This window comes from Ammospiza nelsoni, chromosome 1 (genome assembly GCF_027579445.1).
Source record: "Ammospiza nelsoni isolate bAmmNel1 chromosome 1, bAmmNel1.pri, whole genome shotgun sequence".
Taxonomy (NCBI): Eukaryota; Metazoa; Chordata; class Aves; order Passeriformes; family Passerellidae; genus Ammospiza; species Ammospiza nelsoni.
The window spans coordinates 21,860,599-21,880,825 of NC_080633.1; the positions used below are offsets into that span (position 1 = coordinate 21,860,599).

At 38.2% G+C, this 20,227-nt stretch overlaps 1 protein-coding gene across 1 annotated transcript in view; it reads left to right on the plus strand.

Annotated features, from left to right (window-relative positions):
- The window catches only part of ITGA8 (integrin subunit alpha 8), a 111,381-nt gene extending 91,858 nt beyond the window's left edge, over window positions 1-19,523 (plus strand). The window contains exons 28-30 of the mRNA XM_059477303.1: window positions 6,669-6,770; window positions 15,723-15,845; window positions 17,057-19,523. Of these exons, the coding sequence (XP_059333286.1) occupies window positions 6,669-6,770; window positions 15,723-15,845; window positions 17,057-17,143 (312 nt within the window). The 3' untranslated portion in view covers window positions 17,144-19,523. The remainder of the gene's footprint in view (window positions 1-6,668; window positions 6,771-15,722; window positions 15,846-17,056) is intronic.
- Window positions 19,524-20,227: the final 704 nt, after the last annotated feature.

The following is a 20,227-nucleotide window of genomic DNA, read 5'->3' on the forward strand; positions in this document are numbered from 1 at the left end:
TGGAGGTGATGTGAGACAGGTGAGAGATCCTCTTGTACAAGGTCCTTTATTTGTTCACTTTTCTTCCTCTCATCTTTACTATGGGAGCAATTATTCGATCTGTAAGTGGAATATGACCCCAAGGAACAATAATTTCTATCCTTAGCATCCTCCAGCCCAGAACCTCTTTCTGTGTCTGTTCTGTGTCCGTTAGAAAACATCTAAGTCAAGGGAAGATTGCTTAGTATTTTCAAAGAATAATTCTGCAGCTAACCTAAATTCCCTGTGTGTGGAAGGAAGTGGTGAAACAGAAAGATTAGTGAGAGAGACATCTTGTGCCCTCATTCGTTTCCATATATAAGCTATATATGGAAGTTTAAGTAGATTATTTTAATCCAGACTGAGAATTAAAAGCCAGAAATTTTATGTGCTGCCCTTCAAGGCACATATAATAACAAAAGGAGGAAGTCATCAACAAAATTTTCAGTTGCATCAAAACACTATTGCTATTTGAAAAAACAAGTAAAACCAAAAACTTTGGTTGTGGCCAAAAAAATTATATTATATTCTATTTGATTGTTTATATGCAATGAAGTCTAGAAAAAAAAGAGACCTTTGCATGGGGCTGAACTACCTGGAGGTCTTTTGGGTATTGGCTAGTTTTGTTTTAATTCATTTTTATTTAAAATATTTTCAGTGTTAGCAAAAGCAGAACATGAGACTCTTCCTAGATGTGCTACAGTATAGGTAATGTTAGGTATATGAAGAAATAAACATCTTAGATTGATAACCATTATAATCTTTATATAGAAATATTTTGGAATCACAACAAAACAGCTGCCTCCATTATAACCTAAAATAGGCTGTCAAAATGAATGTAAAAAATACAATATGTGAAATGTAAGAATATAATGATAAAGAGAAGGATGTGTTGATTTTTCAGAGTATTTTCTTTGGTCACAGCTATGTTTGGGTGGAGATATCCTCTTGCCGCAAATGGCGCAAATACAATTTACCATGTGTACAGAGTCACATGCACATTTTTAAACAAATTATTAAGAAGAAGTAGTTGTATGAGCTCTACTCTCTATTGGCAGCACTTCATGTTTTGGGAGGTATTGGTCAAAGAAAGCAAGCTAATGAATTCCCAAAGCATGTATTTAAAAGGTATTGCTTATCCTCCTGTCTCTAAAGTGTGCCAGGCTCCAGCAGATACAAAGGGAAACAAATGTTAATCAAGCAGTGCCAAAATTGTTGTAATAGCACTGAACTCCATGTGCAAAAGTTGTAAGTTCTTGGGATAAAAATACCACCACGGTGTGCAGCTTGCCATAGGGGAGCCATGTGCATTTCAGCTAGGGAGATGTCACTGGGCTACATCTAAGCAGAAAAAAAAAAGGAAAAAAAGATTTCCAAGAGCCTGAACAATTCTTCGTAGAGGCAGTGGAGCAGAGTCATTCTGGGGACTCTCTCCAGTAGCTCAACTCTTCAAACCTGCAGAACAGCAATGATCTGCCAGTCTTTAAGCTAAAGATTTTGTTCCTCCTGCCCTCAGTCTAGCTCCCTGGGATCCAGAATTGTTCCTGCATTTCAGTGTGCTCTCTGACCAGGATGCCCACATGCCTTAGAGATGCTTTGGGGGGTCAGTAGGTCTGTGCTTGAGCTTTCTGCAGAAAGCAGCAGCATCCCACTGGAGCCTGGTGAACTGTCTTTCAAATTGTAGATTTGAAAGATTTTCAAATCACTTCTCACATTATTTTGGTCTCAATTGTATGTAGGAAAACACTGAACTCAATATTTATTGAGAACACTTTCCTTCATTTCTGGCTTTTTTTTTTTTTTGTCTTGCAACTTTTAAAGAAAACAAAGGCTTCAATTCAAAAATCTATTTGTGAAACAAAAGCATGTAGAGAGAGAAGCTTTAATAAGTATATCAACAGGATCTGCTACCCAGGCAACACAGGGGATGGCCATGTTTTGCCTGCTTCCCAGAATATGGCAAACTACTGTTTCAGCAACAAGCACAAGATCAGTTTCTGCTTGTTCTAACACAAGGGGAACCACAAAAGACCAGTGTAGTTAAGGCTGGGCTCTCTACTGTTGATCATTAAGCACTGACACAAATACCAGATTCTTTCTTCTCCTTCCTCTGAGCCATGATTAAATCCTCAGCTTGAATTTCAAACCACAAGTCCTGCAGTTTCCAGTAAATACTGAATATTTAAACATATGCTATTTAAAAATGATATGGTAAAGAAATGCTCTTTCTCACAATTGACTTGAGAATTATAGAAAAAGCTGTAGGAAAGACAGCTGCTTGTATCTCAAAGGTGTTAGGACAAGTAAAAATCCTGTTTACAGCCAATGTTGACCACAGTCATTGTTTTCAAGTCCTTTGCCACAAACACATCATTCTGTAAATGCAGGAAAATAACTCTCTAGTCTTTTATAGTCTCCATTCCTGTTTTCCAGCATTTCCAGGAGCTAATCAAGGGTTGAGACGAGCTGATAGCTGTGGTCACAACCCAAGCTTATTAACCCAAGCCAAGCACTCATCCACAGGAAGTACCCTCCTCTGATGTTCATGTTGCTGATACAAGCTGAAAATGAAATGAGCCATGTATAGTAGGTGAAAGGCTTTATATTTCCATTACTGCTGTTTCCTTTATAGGAGGTTTCAACAGAGTTAATGCCTTTACTGTACCTTAGCCAATCCAGCTCAATGTCTGATGTCTGCTTCTTCAATAATATAACATATTCTGCTCTCTCCATTACAGATTATGTTTATAAATCATATAATCATATCCAGAATCCTGCTTGATAATAATTGCTTAGGATTGAAAGTATAAGGCTTTTTTCAGGCTTTTTTTCTGAATGCACAGTCACAGAAACATGCTGAGATTTTGTGGGAGGAGGAATCTAGTGCTGAAGAATAAAATACCAAGAATGTCTTGAGTCTGGAAATGGAAAATAATTAATGTGATAAAGAGAAGTTCTTTTTCTGAATATCACCTCATAGATGATCAGCACCATGAATGTGTATAAAACTACTTATTTAGTAAGCCAAATTTTTCATTTCAAACACAATTGATAGAAATATATAGATACTGATAGTTCCCTTTCATTTGATGCTATCTGTGTTATGTAGCTGATTTGACTATGGCTGTGTAGTTGTTTGAGACAGATTTTTTAGTATTGCTCTTTCCTAGTATAGGCCCCAAGGAGAGGTTAAATTTTCTGATAATAACCATTCAGCTGCTCTCAATATTTTAAAAGAACAAAATTATGGCATAGCCAAATTAGTTCCAGAAGGCAATAAATGTGCTGGCTTTTTATCACCCTCACATATTCGGAGAGAAAATTACTTTTTTAAAAGGAGACTGAATGGACAAGGCAAATACCAGGACTACAACCCTGGAGCTCAGGAGAACACCCTCCTTTACAGGGATCTGTTTGGAAGAAGTCCATGGGAGATTATCCTGAAAGAAAAAGAAGTCCAGTAGAACTACTGATTCTCCAGGATCATCATCCTTTAAGCTCAAGAACTGTCCATCTTGACAAGTGATTTTGCCATCTTGGTACAACTCAGACATACAAAGATGGTGATAGGTGAAAGGTTGGACTCAATCATCTTGGAGGTCTTTTCCAATCTATATGATTCTGTGAAACATAAAAGAGGTGGAAGCAGAGTCAGTTGACCCTGTGCAGGGGTTGGATAAGGAATGTAGAGAGTGTCTGAGAATGCAGGGACAGAGATGGGAAATCAGAAGCCCACCTAAGCCTAGCAAGGGATTTAAAGGCATTAAAGAGACTTCTATAAGTATATCAGCAGCCAAAAGAAGACAAAGGAAAATATGGGTCTTCTGCTGAATGGGACATAGAAAAGGCTGACTTACCCAAGGCCTCCCTCCATCACTTTTGTCTTTATGGAGAAAATCTGCATACACTAAACCAAGGTCTCTGGAACCAGAGAGGAAATTTGCAGCTATCAACATTTATCTTCAGCAGAGGGATATAAGGATAGGGGAACATTTAAACAAATCAGATGTACAAAAGTCAATAAAACCTGATGGAATACACATAGAAGTCCTGAGGGAGGGGCAATGAGAATGTCAGACGTTTCTCAATTATCTTTGAAAGTTCATGGTCCTTAAAAACTGCAAGAAAGCAAATGGTAACACCTGTCTTCAAAGAGGATTCAGAGAAGTATAGGTCAGTCAGCATTATTTCAATCCTTGAGAAGAGAAGGTGATGGAGAAAAAAATGCAGAAGACCTTTGCAAACATCTCAAGGACAGGAAGATGACTGGAAGCTGTCAGGATAGATTTACAGAAGGGATATCATGCTTACCAACTTGATAGCCTGGTAATTTGCAGATGGTAGTGAAGTGGAAGGAGTGGTTGATACACCAGTTGTTTGTACTGCCCTTCAGAGGAACCTCAACAGGCTGGAGAAGTGAGTTGGCAGGAATTTCATAAAGGGTGACAAAGGGAAATGCAAAGTTCTGTACCACAAGAGGAATAATCCTATGTACTGATGCAACCAACCAGCTGGAAAGCAGTGCTCTGGCAAAAGATCTTGGAGTCCTGTGGGATGCAGAGTTGACCATGAGCCACTGTGTGTGCCCTTGCAGGAAAGAAAGTCAACAACCTCCTGGGCTGCATTAGGAAGAGCGTTGCCAGCAGACCAAGGGAATTAATTCTCCCTCTGTACTCAGCACTGATAAAACAGACCTGGAGTTCAGTCCTGGGCTCCCTGAGACGATTGGATAGTGGATATACTGGAACAAGTCCAGCTAAAAGCCACAATGATGATTAAGGGTTTGGAGTATTCGATATACCAGGAGAGGCTGAGAGAGATGGGAGTGTTTGGTCTAGAGAAGAGAAACCTCAGGAGGGATCTCATCAGCAGTTGTAAACACATGATTGGTGGGGGTAAAGAACACACTTCTCAATATCAAGGAACAGGGAGGAAGCACAAATTGAAATACAGGAAACTCCATTTAAACATTAACAAACCCCTTTTTTACTTGGAGGGTAGTAAAAAACTGGAATACGTTGCTTCTTGAGATTGTGGAGTTTCCTTTCTTGGAGATATTCAAACACTAACTGGACATGGTCATGAGCATACTGCTCTAGTTGATTCTACTGTGCCTGTGCTTGGAAGAAACAAATTCCAAATATGCTCTCCAACCACAGCAGTTCTGTAAAAACTTTGGTTTGGGCCATGGTCATTCAAATGCATCCACGTTGGCTGCCAGGCTTATATTATGCTTATTTCAGGTCATTTTCACAAATAAACCTTTCTCCATCAGCAGAGGAAAGAAATAGTAGCCCAGATTATCAAGGGGTCTTTTTACCTCAATCTTGGCTCAAAAAAACAGCTGAAAGAGGAAAAGCAGTTCTTTGAGAGGGTTTATGTTTTTAATGCAACAGGAAACTACAGGGAAAAACTGAGGAAAAGATGTTGAACAATCACAAGGAACCAAATCTTTTCAATGGAGAAGAACTCCTAAATGTGTGAGGAATAGAAGGAATGAGAAGGTTTTGCAGAAGGAGATTCAGGAAGTGACAACAGTGTTCCAAATATGCTGGACTAAAAAAGCTGTTGACAAAATAAAAGACTGCTTTACTTACAAGGCTCTGTCTTTCTGTAAATCATCAGTCAAATATTGTGTTGAAATCTGATCATCATATTTCATAAAGGATTAAGAATGGTAGAAAAACTAGGAGCATAATAATAATATAGAAAAAAGATGTAACAGTCATCACTCCTAGCCCTCTGAATTCCATTGACCATATTAGCACTTAACAATCTAAAGCTTCTCAGAGAATATTGAAGCACTTTCAAAGATCCAAATCACTACCCCAGATTTGCATGGGAAGGGATATACAAGATGAGTTGCCATGTAGTGTCACCCAGAAAATCAATTGCACATTTTGTCTGCACATCTTTGGGTTTGTTGAAATTCTTAATGACAGCTAAATAAATATTTTACTAGGTGGCCAGTTAAACAATGGCTGCTGTACATTCCTCTCACATTGATACAACTTAGTAGACAAGCAAGATGAGTAGGATTTTTGCACTGCAATAGGAAATCAATCCCATTCTAAGTGTAGCTTGGTCTAGGAGACTGCCTTGGCAGAAGAGCTGGACCAGCTGATCTCCAGAGGGCCCTTCCAACCCAAACTGTTCTGTGATTCTGTGTAAATGAAGCTCAGAGATGGTTGTTCCTTCTATTGTTTGGTGGGAAGGCACAGCCATTTCTTTGATGTCATCAGGAAGCTCTACCAGCCCGGTCTCAACATAGGCCTGTGAATGTCCTCAGTACACCCATGCTGGTTGTTGAGCTTGTTCAGCAGATGAGGGTTTAAAACACAGACACCCCATAAACTTCACCCATGCTTTTAACTCATCAATTTCAGAGAGAAATATGAGAAACAACTGTATGTATCTTTCTGCATATCTAACCCTTCTTCCCCATTTTGAACATGTGCCCTTTGTATTGCAGCTTTATGCTGTATTTATCTCATGGGCACACACAGATCTCAATTCCTGCACTCTTCACCAAAAGAAACCATCTTTCACTTATGAAATCAGTGCTCTGGAGTTTTTTGTCTGCTAATCTTTCATAATGCTTTTAAATATAAACATGGGGTTTAATAATTTCTTTTTTTGTATCATTTCAGAGAAAAAATTATCTCTACAGTCTTTCTTCCAATGTTTCCTTTGAAGTTAAGAGCATGCCATATAAAGTGCAACCAGCAAAGCTCCCTGAGGGAAGCATAGCAGTAAGTAACTGAAAATTACATCTTTGTGTGAAGCACATGTATTTGGTCACTCTGATCACAGCTGTGAAAGTTCTTATAGATGAAAATATTGAGATTGGTCTTTCCTGTGTTTCTAGTGTAAATTCCTGAAGTAATACCTAAAGGAAATAACTTCATTGCTTTCTGTGGAAGTTGATGATACATGATTCTTATTACATTTTAAAATAATTTCTTCCTGAACTAATGTGCAGACTGCTTTATTGCAATTCAGATGGATTTTGCACCCAAAAGAAAACAGAACTGTGAAAGCAAGTATCTTGTTACTTTGTTTGGGGTAAAAAAACCTAGAGGAAATTTTTATGCAAAATCCAGAATCATGTTTCCATCAGGTTTAGAGAGGTCACTCTTCTCCCAGTCAGCAGTTTTCTCACACAAGCTTGTGTATTGTCTACAGCAACTTCTCTCTATCTGTTTTAAGCTTCTTTGATGCTCTGATTTTCAGGAAGGTCTGTATGCATTTCTAGGATTGCCACCTCACAGCACATCAAGTGCAAACATACAAATTTACTTGGTAATCCTTACAGAAATGATGATAGATAGATAGATAGATAGATAGATAGATAGATAGATAGATAGATAGATAGATAGATAGATAGATAGATAGATAGATAGATAGATAGATAGATAGATAGATATAGATAGATGATAGATAGATAGATAGATAGATAGATAGATAGATAGATAGATAGATAGATAGATAGATAGATAGATAGATAGATGGATGATATATGCTAAAGCACTGGTCTTATTTGCAGACCGAGATTTGTATGGCTCTGTAGTAATATATGAAAAATTAATTTTGGAGACATAAATTTGATTTAATTGTTTTCTGGTGCCAAAGGATTGAGTTTGGGGAGCACTTTAAAGTAATTTGTTTCGTATGGTTAAAAGTCACATGGTTTAACATGGTTAAAATTCACTCTATTTTGTCATTGATAAAGATATTTTGTCTGTTTTGCCAATGATAAAGGTAAGTAAAATATGAAGGCAAAAATTGATTCTAGTATAAGAGTAATCTGAAATTTTAAGGCTCAATGTTCTCATCTTTATAAATATTCCTCAGTTACAGTCCTTCTTTCGAAAGGTAAGCTCAGTTCAAACTTTGCCAAGTTGAATTATCGTGGAAATACATCATACCAGTCGGTTGAGATGCAGTAGTAGGGACAAAATACTGTCTTACTTAGAAAACCAACAGAATAATACACTTCAGAGCTTACTTTGAGTATATTTTAGAGGATACAGGCTCTCAAGTTTTGTTTTGTACATGCACAGATGGAATGGTTGATTGATACTTGCTCTGGGAAGACACAAGGTGAAATCTTGGTTCTATGTGCACAGTGACTCTAACCTCCACCGTCAGTAGAACCCTGATTTCACTAGAGGGGATTGGTGCTTAATGCAGTATTCATCCAGAAAGGTTCAAAGGCACCAAGCTGACAGATATACTCAGGCTCTTTTTATTTTCTTGCAACATGTGTTCCATACCAGAAACACATGTGCAGAGTTCTGTTGATAGTGGGGCCTTCATCTGGGCTGGAGTGCTTTACTCCAGGTGATAGCCTGCTGTTCTCAACAAGTGTCAGATGATCTACCAAATGATCAGATAAGCATTTCATTCTCTTACTCCAGCCAGTATAAAGCTTATTATTTGCAGCATATGATTTACAGCAAAATGCCTGTAACGGCAACTGTAAAATGTTGAAAAATGATAACGCTTTTATGTCCTTTCATATCTGGACATGGCAGTGGATGCTTGCCAGCTCTGCAGCTTGATGTGTTATATGCACCAGTTCTTTGATGTTCCACTTGCAAGAAGAAATATTTCCTTGAAGTTGGGCAAAGCTTAATATTTTTGGTCCTTCTGAAAAAGATCACTAGTTGTGTTTTAAAAGCTTCCAAAGATTTATTTAAAGGTTTATGCTTTTCCTTCAGACAATGAAACGGTGGTAGTGGAAGAAATATTTAAATATTTTTAAAATCAATTTTCAAAAGTATATATCTAATAATCAGCTAGCACTTCAAAGCTTATGTAAAGAAGATAATACATTTTAAAGAATAGAGCATATGTCCTTCATTTAATTCACATAGGGCTGGATTCCAATTAGGCAGGCTGATATTTACTTTAAGTTTTAATGGCATGAGTAATCCCATACCCATCAATAACCTATAGAGCCACAGAGTCCTATTTGTAGTTCTAAGGACTTTATCATCATGGAATATAGGTCTTGGACACATAGATCTTGAAGACAGGGTCATGATACAAAGGTGTGTGAAACATTAGGTAAATGTAAGAAAATCTGGATCTTTTATAGTAAAACATTAGAATGAAAATGCATCAAACAGAAAATTAGCATGGAGCTTAAACCAGAATCCACTGACATCTATAGTATATATAGTATATATAGTATTTCCATTCATTTTGATAGTCTTAGAGTTGCAACCATATATTATGCAACTGGTTGGATTTCCTTGCTAATAGCTATTTCATTCAAGAGAAAATTTTCATTTTTTTGCTACAAGTATTATTGTGGTAAATAATACTCTCTTACTTGGTGAATTTCATGTGCAACATGAAAGTACTTTCTATTGCAAAAAGTACAAAGTTAGAATAAGCAGAAATTTGCTTTTTTAAAATGTATGATTCTTGAGCCAGTTTGGGAGTTTAATAAAATATGGTTTACTTTTCTTAAACATTTGATAGGACTTTCACTGTGGATGCCTTTAGTCTAAACTGTTTGACCAGTGTCCTCCAGTGAGCACCATTGGTTTCAGACTAAGGCCTATACCTTTTTTTAGTTATTACATGTTGATAGCACCTTAAACAAGCTTATATTCCTTATGAAATATATTTGCATAAACATTTGTAATGTGTAATTATAAATGTGACTTCAAGCTTGAGGGAGCTTTTACATTCCATATTGAGCATTTTTGAGAACATATCAGAACATCATGCTGTAATGGTTGGATGGGGACATGTAGGAGGACAAAAGAATTCCTGTTTCTCAGCCTCTGTAAAGAAAATTTCTGAAGACTAAAGGAAGGTTATCATGGGCAGCAAAAGCAGTAGCACTAGAATAATAATTAATTTACTGCTGTTTAAAGTAGCAGAATAAATTATGGAGAAGTTATTTTTATTTTTTGAAATGTGTAAAGAACCAGGGAGAAAAAAAATAACTTTGTGAGAATCCCTCTGGCCTGCACTGAATTTTGACCACAGGTGCTGGAAGTTTGCACCAGTCAAACCTAACTCCCATCTATACATAAGGAAGTACCAGTGAAGCAGCAGATTACTTCATGTGCTTCTCTCTGCTTTGCACCAGAGGAATCAAAGACTATTTTGAAGACATACTAACACCAAAATCAGAAGCAATTCCAAATTGAATGAAATACAGTGGCAAAAGCCCCAATAATTATTTTATATACTTACAGTGAGGTTAACTATGGCACATTTTTTAAAAGGCACATTTTTAAAAGCCTCCCCAGAAGAACACTTTCATAAGCAACAAATGACTTTCATGGAACTGCAAGAGGGGTTATGAAGTTAAGACTGTATGACATCATCTGTGCTAAGACCAGTGTGGATGTTATTTCCAATAGCAAACAAAGGCTCTGTCCGTAACTCTTGGGTTGACTTCACCCTCATCTCAGTGCCTGAGGCAGATGGCATTCTCTGGCACCCTTTGGATAACAAAGGTGTGAGATGTTCAGCAGTGTCAGATGGCTCCTCTCAAGTCTGTGAGATGTGCTCTTCACCCAGTTGACAGGGAAGCAAGCATTGTTTTCAGTGTTCAGCATAAAGAGTTATCCTGAACAGAGAGGAAAGCTAACACACATCCAAAGTACAGTGTCAACATGCAACACTTGTGTAAAAAAACCACTTATTTTGGCCACCTTAGATGGAAACATTCCCTGGCTCTGATCCTACAGTACTAAACCTACCACATGGAGAAGAACAGAAATCCAAGCTGAAAACACAAACTTGTTTTAAATCAAAATCACATGTAAAACTGTTGGTGGACAGCATGGGGTGAAGAAGCGACAGTCCTCTGTAAAAATGGTGAAACAAGGGCAGACAAAACTGAAGGAATGTTTTGTTTGTGTCTTCCCCTCCAGCTTCTGCCTCAACTCTGTGGGTGTTCAGGACGTGCAGTGTCAAACTATTTACAAGAATTGCATTTGTAGCCTTGCAAGGCTTTGTGTAGAGTATAAAGGGGGCAGCCCAGGGCATTATATCCTACTGGTAATGCACACAGGCAGGAGTGAGACTGAGATGCCTACATGTAATACCCTGCTCAGGAAATAAATCTCAAGTACTTAGCACAACCATCCCCTTTTAAAACCTAAGACAAAGAAAATAATGGGAAAAGGGTGTGGGTTCGACAGGATGGTTTAAAGATTTTAGCAGGCAAATATTTCATTAGCATTGGCTACACTCAGAGAAGAGAAATGTGCCAGCTTTGCAGCAGTCTGCTTGATACAAGATAGACCTAATTTCTGCTGTTTTGCTCATTGCTGATAATCTAAGGACTATGACCATGATGCCCTGCTCTTTTATAAGATTACAGTTTCTTGTTTATGTTTCAACATTTGTCAAGCTCCAGCTGAGCCACTGAAATTAAACCACAAGTTGCACTTGGTGGTCTGTAAAGGCAGAATGACAGAAGGAGGAAGGGAGAAATGATTCTGAACACAGGCAGGACAAGCAAGGCTGAGTGCTGCTACACCACTTATAATTGTTTAGCATCCTCAGGAACATCCACATGTCCTGGTCTGGATCCATGCTGATAGGTGCTCTGTAGATTTCAGAATAAGAGCTAGCTTGTGTTACTGTTTTCATAGCCTAAGAGAGAGAAAACACAGCACGCAAACACAGGAACTATGTAGAAATGGCACATAAAAGAAGACATGAAAAGGCAACACGTGTACTTGTAGTTGCATACACTACTGTCAGCTTTATACAAAATGTAATGAAATCTACCATCTTTAATAAAATAATCTGTTTCCACTGATTTCAGGAGGATCTCAAACATGCTTTGGAGTCTGGATTGACCCTACATAATTTTGAACAGTGAATTGGCACACATTAAGAGTCAAGTTGTTGCTCTGCTCCTGTGCAATCATATGCTGCCCTATGAGCTATTCAGACCTAACACCACACAGCAGCTTACTTCACCCCTGTCTCAGCACCTGTGGTGCTGAAGTAGTTACCTTAGATTGGGTTAAACTGGATTTGGTGCCCAAGGAACCAGATATGGTTCAGTCAAATACTATCTGAAGAAATCTGTAAACCAAAATTCCTTCCTACTCCAAGAAGAATTTGCCCACTCAGATAATTTCCATATTCAGGATGTAAAATTTCAGTAGACTGCTGTCATGCTTTAGGAGTGGTACTCCCCGGTTTAGTTTTCCCACTGTGACTCTAAACCATGCACTGTTTGCTTACTTCCCTGCTTTCCCATCCCTCTCAACCTGCAACAGGATGGAAATAAGAATTGAAGGTACAAAATGTGAAGATCACAAGTTGAGATAAGAACAATTTACAGGAAACAGCAATGAGATAAGAAAATTAACAGTAACAGCAACAATACTAATTGCAGAGGGTACCAGAAAGGGAAGATGGACAGGGAAGCTCCCTAATATCAGCTCCCTCTGCCAGACTTACTCAGCTGGGAGGAACTTCCCTTTCCCTGCCTCAGGTAATAATGTGAGCTGTTATAGAGTAACCTCCAGGTCCTGGTCATGCCTCCTCCAGGCTACTCCCAAAACTTAACCCTTTCCTGGCCAGACCCCGGATGACTGTCCATCTATCAAGCCATCCATACCTAGCCAGCAGCTTGTCAGAATCTTTTTGTGCTGTTTTACTGATGTTCAACAATCCACTCTGAAGCATCAGTGTTGGCTCCCATTTCCTCTTGTATTTATCTCAGTCACATTATGCTACCTAGGAATTTGGCTGAAGCTATCATTAGCAGAAATGGCAAAATAAAGTTTTTGCATGTAAATGGGTCTTCCCTGTGGTTTGGTCTTGCTGTAAAATGGAGTCACTAATTTCATTAAACTTGAGACAACAGAAAGCACTGCTTGCCTTTTTTTTTTTTTTCTGCTGTTTTACAAATATTTTTTAAGATGGTTTTGGTAAGTAGTCTTTGACATTAGTGCTCCAGATTCACAGCAACATGCTCAAGCAAGTGATAGTGTTATTGGTGTTATGAATAGAAACTGTAGTGAAGCTCAAATTTTAGATGATTAAGATATGCAATCTGTATGTTGACAGTGTCAGGTCCTTTCCAAACAATAATTAAAATTTGTAACTTCATGTGTGTAGTACCTCAGAGTTTGCCAACAGAGGAAGTGCACATTGTGAATGAGTTGGGGTTATTTGAATCAGTCTATTTTTGCTGTCTTGGGGCCCATGAATTTTCATCAGCACTTCCCAACTCTTGTGCTGTATGTGATCAGGCTTGCTTCAGGGCAATGTTCATGATTTTCTAGCTGCAGCATGGAGATGCTTCTTCCTTGGACAGCTGAGCCCATTGTTTTCTACAGGCTTCAAGCATCCCCTTATAACTGCATCCCTGTTTTCCCTGGTCAATTAACCTTTTACTTGAATTCATCTTTTTCCTTAACTGGCTTTTCTTGGGAAGAATCTCCGCAGACAGTTCAGAATGACCCTTCTCTCATTTTCTTTGCCCTTGCATTTTAATGCCACTCTGAGACACAAGCAGAGCCATTCAAGAACATTTTATCCTTACTAAATGAACTGTTCTCTAGCTGAATCTAATGATGCAGAGAGCCTATTAAATTTTGCAGTGGTTAAGAAGCAACCTAAAGAATGGTTGATCACAGGATGAGACCATCAGGATAGCTGTTGGCACATAAGGGGGACATTTCATTGGTTGTTTTATTAATGCTGTTTTCCTTAAAGTAATTCTTTCTTGTTTGAATTTGCTGTCATATTTATTCTTTTAGATGTTATCTTTTTGAAATATTGTAGACGTATGACCATTTAGAGCTGCTCCAAAGATGCATATTATCTGTGTTTGTTAGAGCAACGATGGTACGGCCAGCACTGCAAGTACTTCATCTTCAGAGCCAATGTTAAAGTGCAAACACCAGAACTGGGCAGTGTCCTGGAATTTTCTGTGTAACCCTCAGTGTAAGCTTTGGTAGAAAGCAAGTGGTTTCCTACATAGAAAGTTTGTCCCTACATTTGAGGGATACAATAAAAAATACTTGCATCAGTAGAGCTCACCAGACTGCCACCTCTTTAAGTGCTGTGTCAAAGTAGGGAGCAGTTGGCTGCAGAGATGAAGTAAGTGAAAATGACTATTCAAAAGTGTCTTCCTGTTAAGCCTGACAGTAGCTGAAAGACAGATCTTTCAGCTTTCAGAAGGAAAAGTCTATCAAAGAATGCTGATAACAAGAAAAAGTGAGAGAAGAAAGGACTGGATGTTGCAGAAAGGATTAAACTATTAAATTTGCCATCTTCAAGGAGAGAAATTAGAGGCACAGGAATGGAAACAGTTTTGAGCTGAACAGAGTTGTGCCCATTCTTAAAAGTTAGGCTGATGTTCCTTCAATGAACAAATTAGAAATTAGTATTTTGTTAAATTTCTAGTGCATCAATCACTAAGGTAATAGAGGAAGAAAAAAACATAGAAAGAAAATTTACAATGAGTGCAGCTTAGGGACTGGACCATAGCCAAGAAACTTATTAAAATGAGTAGATTTCCTAGAGGTATCTTGAGTACAGAAGAGGAATTTCATTTAAGAGTTTGTGTCTTCAGTTTCTTTGCAAACTTATTTCATCATGTCATAAAGCAAATAACTTCCATCTGTCACATACTTGTCCTAAGGGAGACTAGGAGTAGACGAGAGAGGTCTAAGAGAAAACCCCAGAGAGAAATCACTTCCTAGGCTAACAACAAAGAAAAAAGTTTGAGAAAATAAACTCAGACTGAAGGGATAATGTTGTGTTGAAAGAGCTAAGGAAAGCCCAGACTCATTGCTTCCCGCTTGGGAGTAGCAGGGACTGAGCAAATATTTAGTGAGACTGAGGAGCCTTCCAAGCAGAGCCTGAGAGCATATAATGTATTTTGTACAAGGTATGGAAAGGAGAGTATGGAGGAGAGTGTGGGTATCCCCAGAAGGAGAAATACAAAAAGGCTATTACTACTCTTTGTCCACATGAAGATCTACAGAGAGAAGTTTGCCAAGTCAATTAAAAGCTTTGATAACTGATGTTAGCCTCTGCTGCTCTGTAGAGCCTCAGACAATGAGAGAGCACATTTCACACTTGCTTCCCATTTAGGTAATGGTCTGTGTGCTTGGCTTCTTTTCAAGAAGATAGCATCAGAGTGTGTGTTAGGCTTTATCACAAGGACAATACACTCTGCTTGAGTTTCACTGCTTAGCTGAAATGCAAACCATAGGAAAAAATGTATACTGCCATGTCAGCAAAAATTAAAATAAGAAAAATGTTGCTGGTATCTACTGTGGTTTGAATTAAGAGTTTGGGCTAAAGTCAACCATTGTTTGTGAGTAATTCAGTGCATTTCAGTGTACTGGCCTAAACTGTACCAGTATGTGCACAGAACTTTGCTCCTGGAATATTTGTGAAGTATTTGCACAGAGGGAATTTTTTTGCCACTCTCTATTATGGGAAAACTATTTCTTTGTCTAGTATGACAAGACTTTTATATATGTGTGAATTCCATTTCTAGTAATTATCATGAACAAGTGGAAAAGAAATTACAATAAATCAAGTCAACATGGGAAAATTTCAGTCAATGTGTATTTCTAATCTGCAAAATGCTCTTGAAATCAATGCTCCTAACCTCTGTTTAGGATCTACTGTTGAACTTGCTTTACTTGCTTCATTTTTGTTCATTAAATGTATTCCTTTCATTGCAGATCAGAACATCTGTCATTTGGTCCACCCCAAATGTGTCCTTTGAGATCCCTTTATGGGTTATAATACTAGCCATTCTTCTTGGACTACTAGTACTAGCTCTGCTGACCCTAGCTTTATGGAAGGTATGTTCCATTATTCCTGTTACTGTTGCCTTAAAAAAACCACCAAAAATACTGAAAGATTCTAAGAGATAAAAAGAGAGGTTAGAATTTTGTGATCTTTAACAGTTCAGAGCAAAAGCAACAGTACACGTGTCTTTTTTGTTTTGGCATTTCTGACATGCTAGTGTCATTGACCTTTATGCAGGGAACTTGTTTTCAAAGTCCTCCTTTATTATGGAAACCTGGTTACAAATGGGCATACAGAGTTTGGCTCTGTTTCCCAAGACCTCTGATCCTCTATTTCAGGATGTTTAGGTTCAAAAAGAAGTTGCTCTAACTTTGTTTTCTCTGAATAATTCAGGAATTTCCAGTTTTTGTCAGCATGGAACAACACTCGCACTTCTGAGAATTAATTTTTAGAGGATTTCCTTTTATATTAACATATCATATATTTTGTTTAAAATTTTTTATTTTTGTATTGGTTGTTACACTCCTTTCACAAGTTTTAAGACAAATTACTGGAAACTGCTATATTACAAGGAGCCAGTGTAGCTTTTGTACATTCTCTCAGTTCACATTAAAAATGAGATTGAAATAATTCCTTACATTAGGATATGGTTCATCTGTCTTCAGCTGCCTAAAGATTATGGTTAGGTCTATTGCCTATGCTAACTTCCCAACTTCATCTGGCCAGGTAGCAGCAGCAAAAAGTTATATCTAAACATGCAAGGAGGAGAGAAATTACCTTTTAGTGGTACTTTCCTTTAACCACTTTTGAACTTTCAACCTTTCAACTAAAAGAATGAATGTTAGACAGTTTAAGTAAGGTGGAAAGAATCTCACCTTTAGTGATCTTTAGACTAGGTCACAACACTGTCCTGTGGACATTTCCCAACACATTCTCTTTTGATTACTGCTTGTCAGTCTAAATCTCCTTTCTGAATGAGCACATTGCTGAACTGAGAGTCCATACCAGCATTCAGGCCAACTTTACATCTCCTGCAAAGACATCTTTCATATAATTTGGATTTTTAGAGCTGTGCTTTGGAACTCAATGCCTTGCATCTAAAACTTTCATAGGGAATTATTTGGATAGAAATAAAATGTCTTCACAGTCTCTCAGCCTGCTATACATTGTGCCCAGCATTTCAGGTTGAACAATCAAACTGCAGCTAAGTCTTCCTGTGGTTGTCTTACCATGACATCTTTGTTTCTGTTGATTTATTCTGCAGTGTGGCTTCTTTGACAGAGCTAGACCTCCTCAAGATGACATGGCTGACAGGCAGCAGCTGACAAATAACAAGACTACTGATGCATAAAGGAAGAGAGTGACAGTTCAAGTCAGAATCCTGCCTGAGAGAATAGAAACATGACGAGGATTAAATGAAAGATTCCTTCCAACCAGTCTTCCTTTGTACCTGCAAGTGACATGTTGTCGATCTGATCTATGCAATGTTCTGAGAACACGCCACATGATGGCCATCCTTGCCAAAGAAAGTAACTTATCACTGCCTTACAAACATATTTTCCACTGAACAGAATGTTTATCCCATATTCCAGTCAGTGTACATTTCAGCAGATGCTTCTGAGCACATGTGGTATGCTGAGATGCTTCCAGAACAAGCCCAGATCTCTCAAGGAGAGAATTCCTTCATTGCTGGATTGGCTAGAAGATGAAGCAGGACAAACCTTCTGAATGCTACTGTATCATGCAGAGTATCTTTGAAACCTCCCTAAGAACTTCTATGAAATTATGGCTCAGGGAGACAGGCAATATATCAGTACTGTGAAAGTACTTCTGACACACAAAGGTAATCTATAAATACCTTTATTGATGGGGCACAATTATTTATTTTTCCACCTTTTTGTAATAAGTATCTGATATAATCATCAACATAGATTTTGAGAGAAGGAAAAATAATAGAAATCATGTACTTATTTTGCATGTAAATAGAAGAGTAAATGCATTGTAGACCCAGAACACAACCTCCTTGGCTATGAGGTGTTTTGCAAAGCAGAAAATTTATAGAACACTTTACAAGATGAGACATATGATAAGCAAGTACATGTTGTATCTCTTTCAGCCCAGAGCTGGCAGTATCACATCAAGATAACTAAATCCATGCACAATATAGAGCAGGGATGAGTTGCCCTGTTCTTGCTTTGCTGATGGCTGGCAGCTGTACACTGACACAGGTTACAGACATTTCTGAAACACTGCTTTAAATTATCACAGCCACACTGGTGATATTGAAAAGGCTTGTGGAGGTTTGGGGCTGGGGCAAAATTTCTTGGTCTTTGCCCTGTTCTTTGTTGAAATCCCCTCTTAAAAAAGAACACTTACTGCCATAATTTTTCACCTAAAGAAATCTTTGCCTTTTTCATTTTTCAATCTACAAGCTGGCAGCATCTTAAAAGTAATGCTTTTGGCAAAGTTTAGGGCTTGATAAAATTATTTTTAAAGTCTCACAGGAAAGGATGACAGGATTTGTATTTATGCAGAAAAATAGGATGCCAGCCAACCAAGCATGAACAAAAAGAAAGAAGGAGATTTTGAGGTAAAGAGTAAAAATACACGCTTAGTTGCTTTTGTTTCTTTTTTTCTGGCTTTAGTATTCCAAAGAAGGGATGTTTCTATCCTTTCCCTTCTATCAGCAAATGGTGTTTATCTCAGCAGGGGCTCTAAGCCCTGATCTGTGCAAATTTTTATGTGAAAGCTTGAGTCTTTCAGTGCTGCCTGTGAGTGTGAAATTAGCAATATAGTGTAAACTTCACGAGGAATTGTTCATTTTATGAAACATACACACCACTTGCATTCTCCTTTTTGTTCCAATCCATCTCAGCTTCTCAGCTGGTAAATGGCCTCATCCATTCTGCCACTTTTTGGCTCCTTTTATACAACTGGCCTTCTGCTTCCTAATACTTCAAGATAGGAGTAGTTATGAGACATTGTCACTTCTGCCAGTCTGACATGAGATTTTACAGTTTTATCATTTCTTGTATGCAGACTAACCTGGGAAATCCAAGCAGGAGCTGTGTTATATCTTCATAGCAAAGGCAAATTTGCAAGAAGACCTTTATGGAGTCTTTAGCTTATCAGATGCAGTGTGCCCACAAGACTTACAGGGAAAAGGAGACATGGGCCTCTGAACACAGAGGTGAAGCACCTGTGTGCTTCACACAAGCAAGCAGCTGTGTTTCCTAGGGATGGGGAGGCCTGACAACTTCCCAGTCCTCCAGAAAACCATTAACAGAACCCTTCCCCCAGATGGTTTTGAGCTGATCCCTTGTAGATTAGAGACATCAGCTGATAAATTCCATCACAAAGCAAGCCTGTCCCATATTTGCACACCTCTGTATCCCATACATTCCAGGCAAAATTATCCTTCCATGAAGTACAAAAAGTGAGCTACCAGCTTTTGTAAATATTTAATTGTTGTGTGTAGCAGCTTCAGAAATAGTATCAGCAGCTCATTGTAATCACATCATCTGCACAACTCTGATGAAATAGCACCATAAGGAGATACTGAACATAGGACTTCTGTATGTGCAATACTTTATATTACTTATATACCTGAAGCATGTTTACACTGGCATTTGTGGTTGTTTTTTAAACTTTTGAATATACTGATAACGATTACAATAAAGGAAAAAAGGAATGGGGGGGAAAAAGTAAAACAAACACTGAGAAGTTCAGTATTTCTTGCAATGTGTTTTCAATCCTACATTGCTCTGAGGATGGGCCTAGGTGACCTAATAAGTTCTTTGCAGTTGTAACTTCTACAGTTCACTTTTGAGAAATTACTCTCCATTTTAATGATGGGCAAAACATGTTCAGATACTAAATTTAAACAAAAAAAGAACTTCAGTGACTGTTGGGCCTGGCTGGAATCCATTGGCTGCAGCTGTGTAATGTCACTGGAAACCAAATTAGAGGCACATGATCTGACAAACAGTTACTTTGAGCAATACTTTGTTTTATATTTCTACATCCTTGTAGATTAAACTTCCCCCCTGGAAATGTCTGGAGTGGTGTGTTGTCAAGGACTGTAGTCTATTCCCAGCACTTGTGGATAGTTTTGGCTGCAAATTGCAAACAGCTTTGTGAAGATTTCTGTGTTTCAGTGCTTGCCAAGAGTGTTTATTCCCTGGGGAGATTGCATCCTGGATGTGGACACTTAGCAGGCAGTTGACATAATCTTTCCCCCCAGTATATTAGTGCTGTGCTACATGATAACCTCTGCCACATCCCTACACGACTGACCTTTTGTTGCAGTGATGTCAGCTTTGTAATGAGTTACTAAATCCAGCTTTCTGTAAATGTAATTCAGCCTTATTCTTCCCAGTGTTTGTGGTGAGCTGCTAATTGCAGAGAACATGGGAGGAGTTCAGAGAGCAGGAGA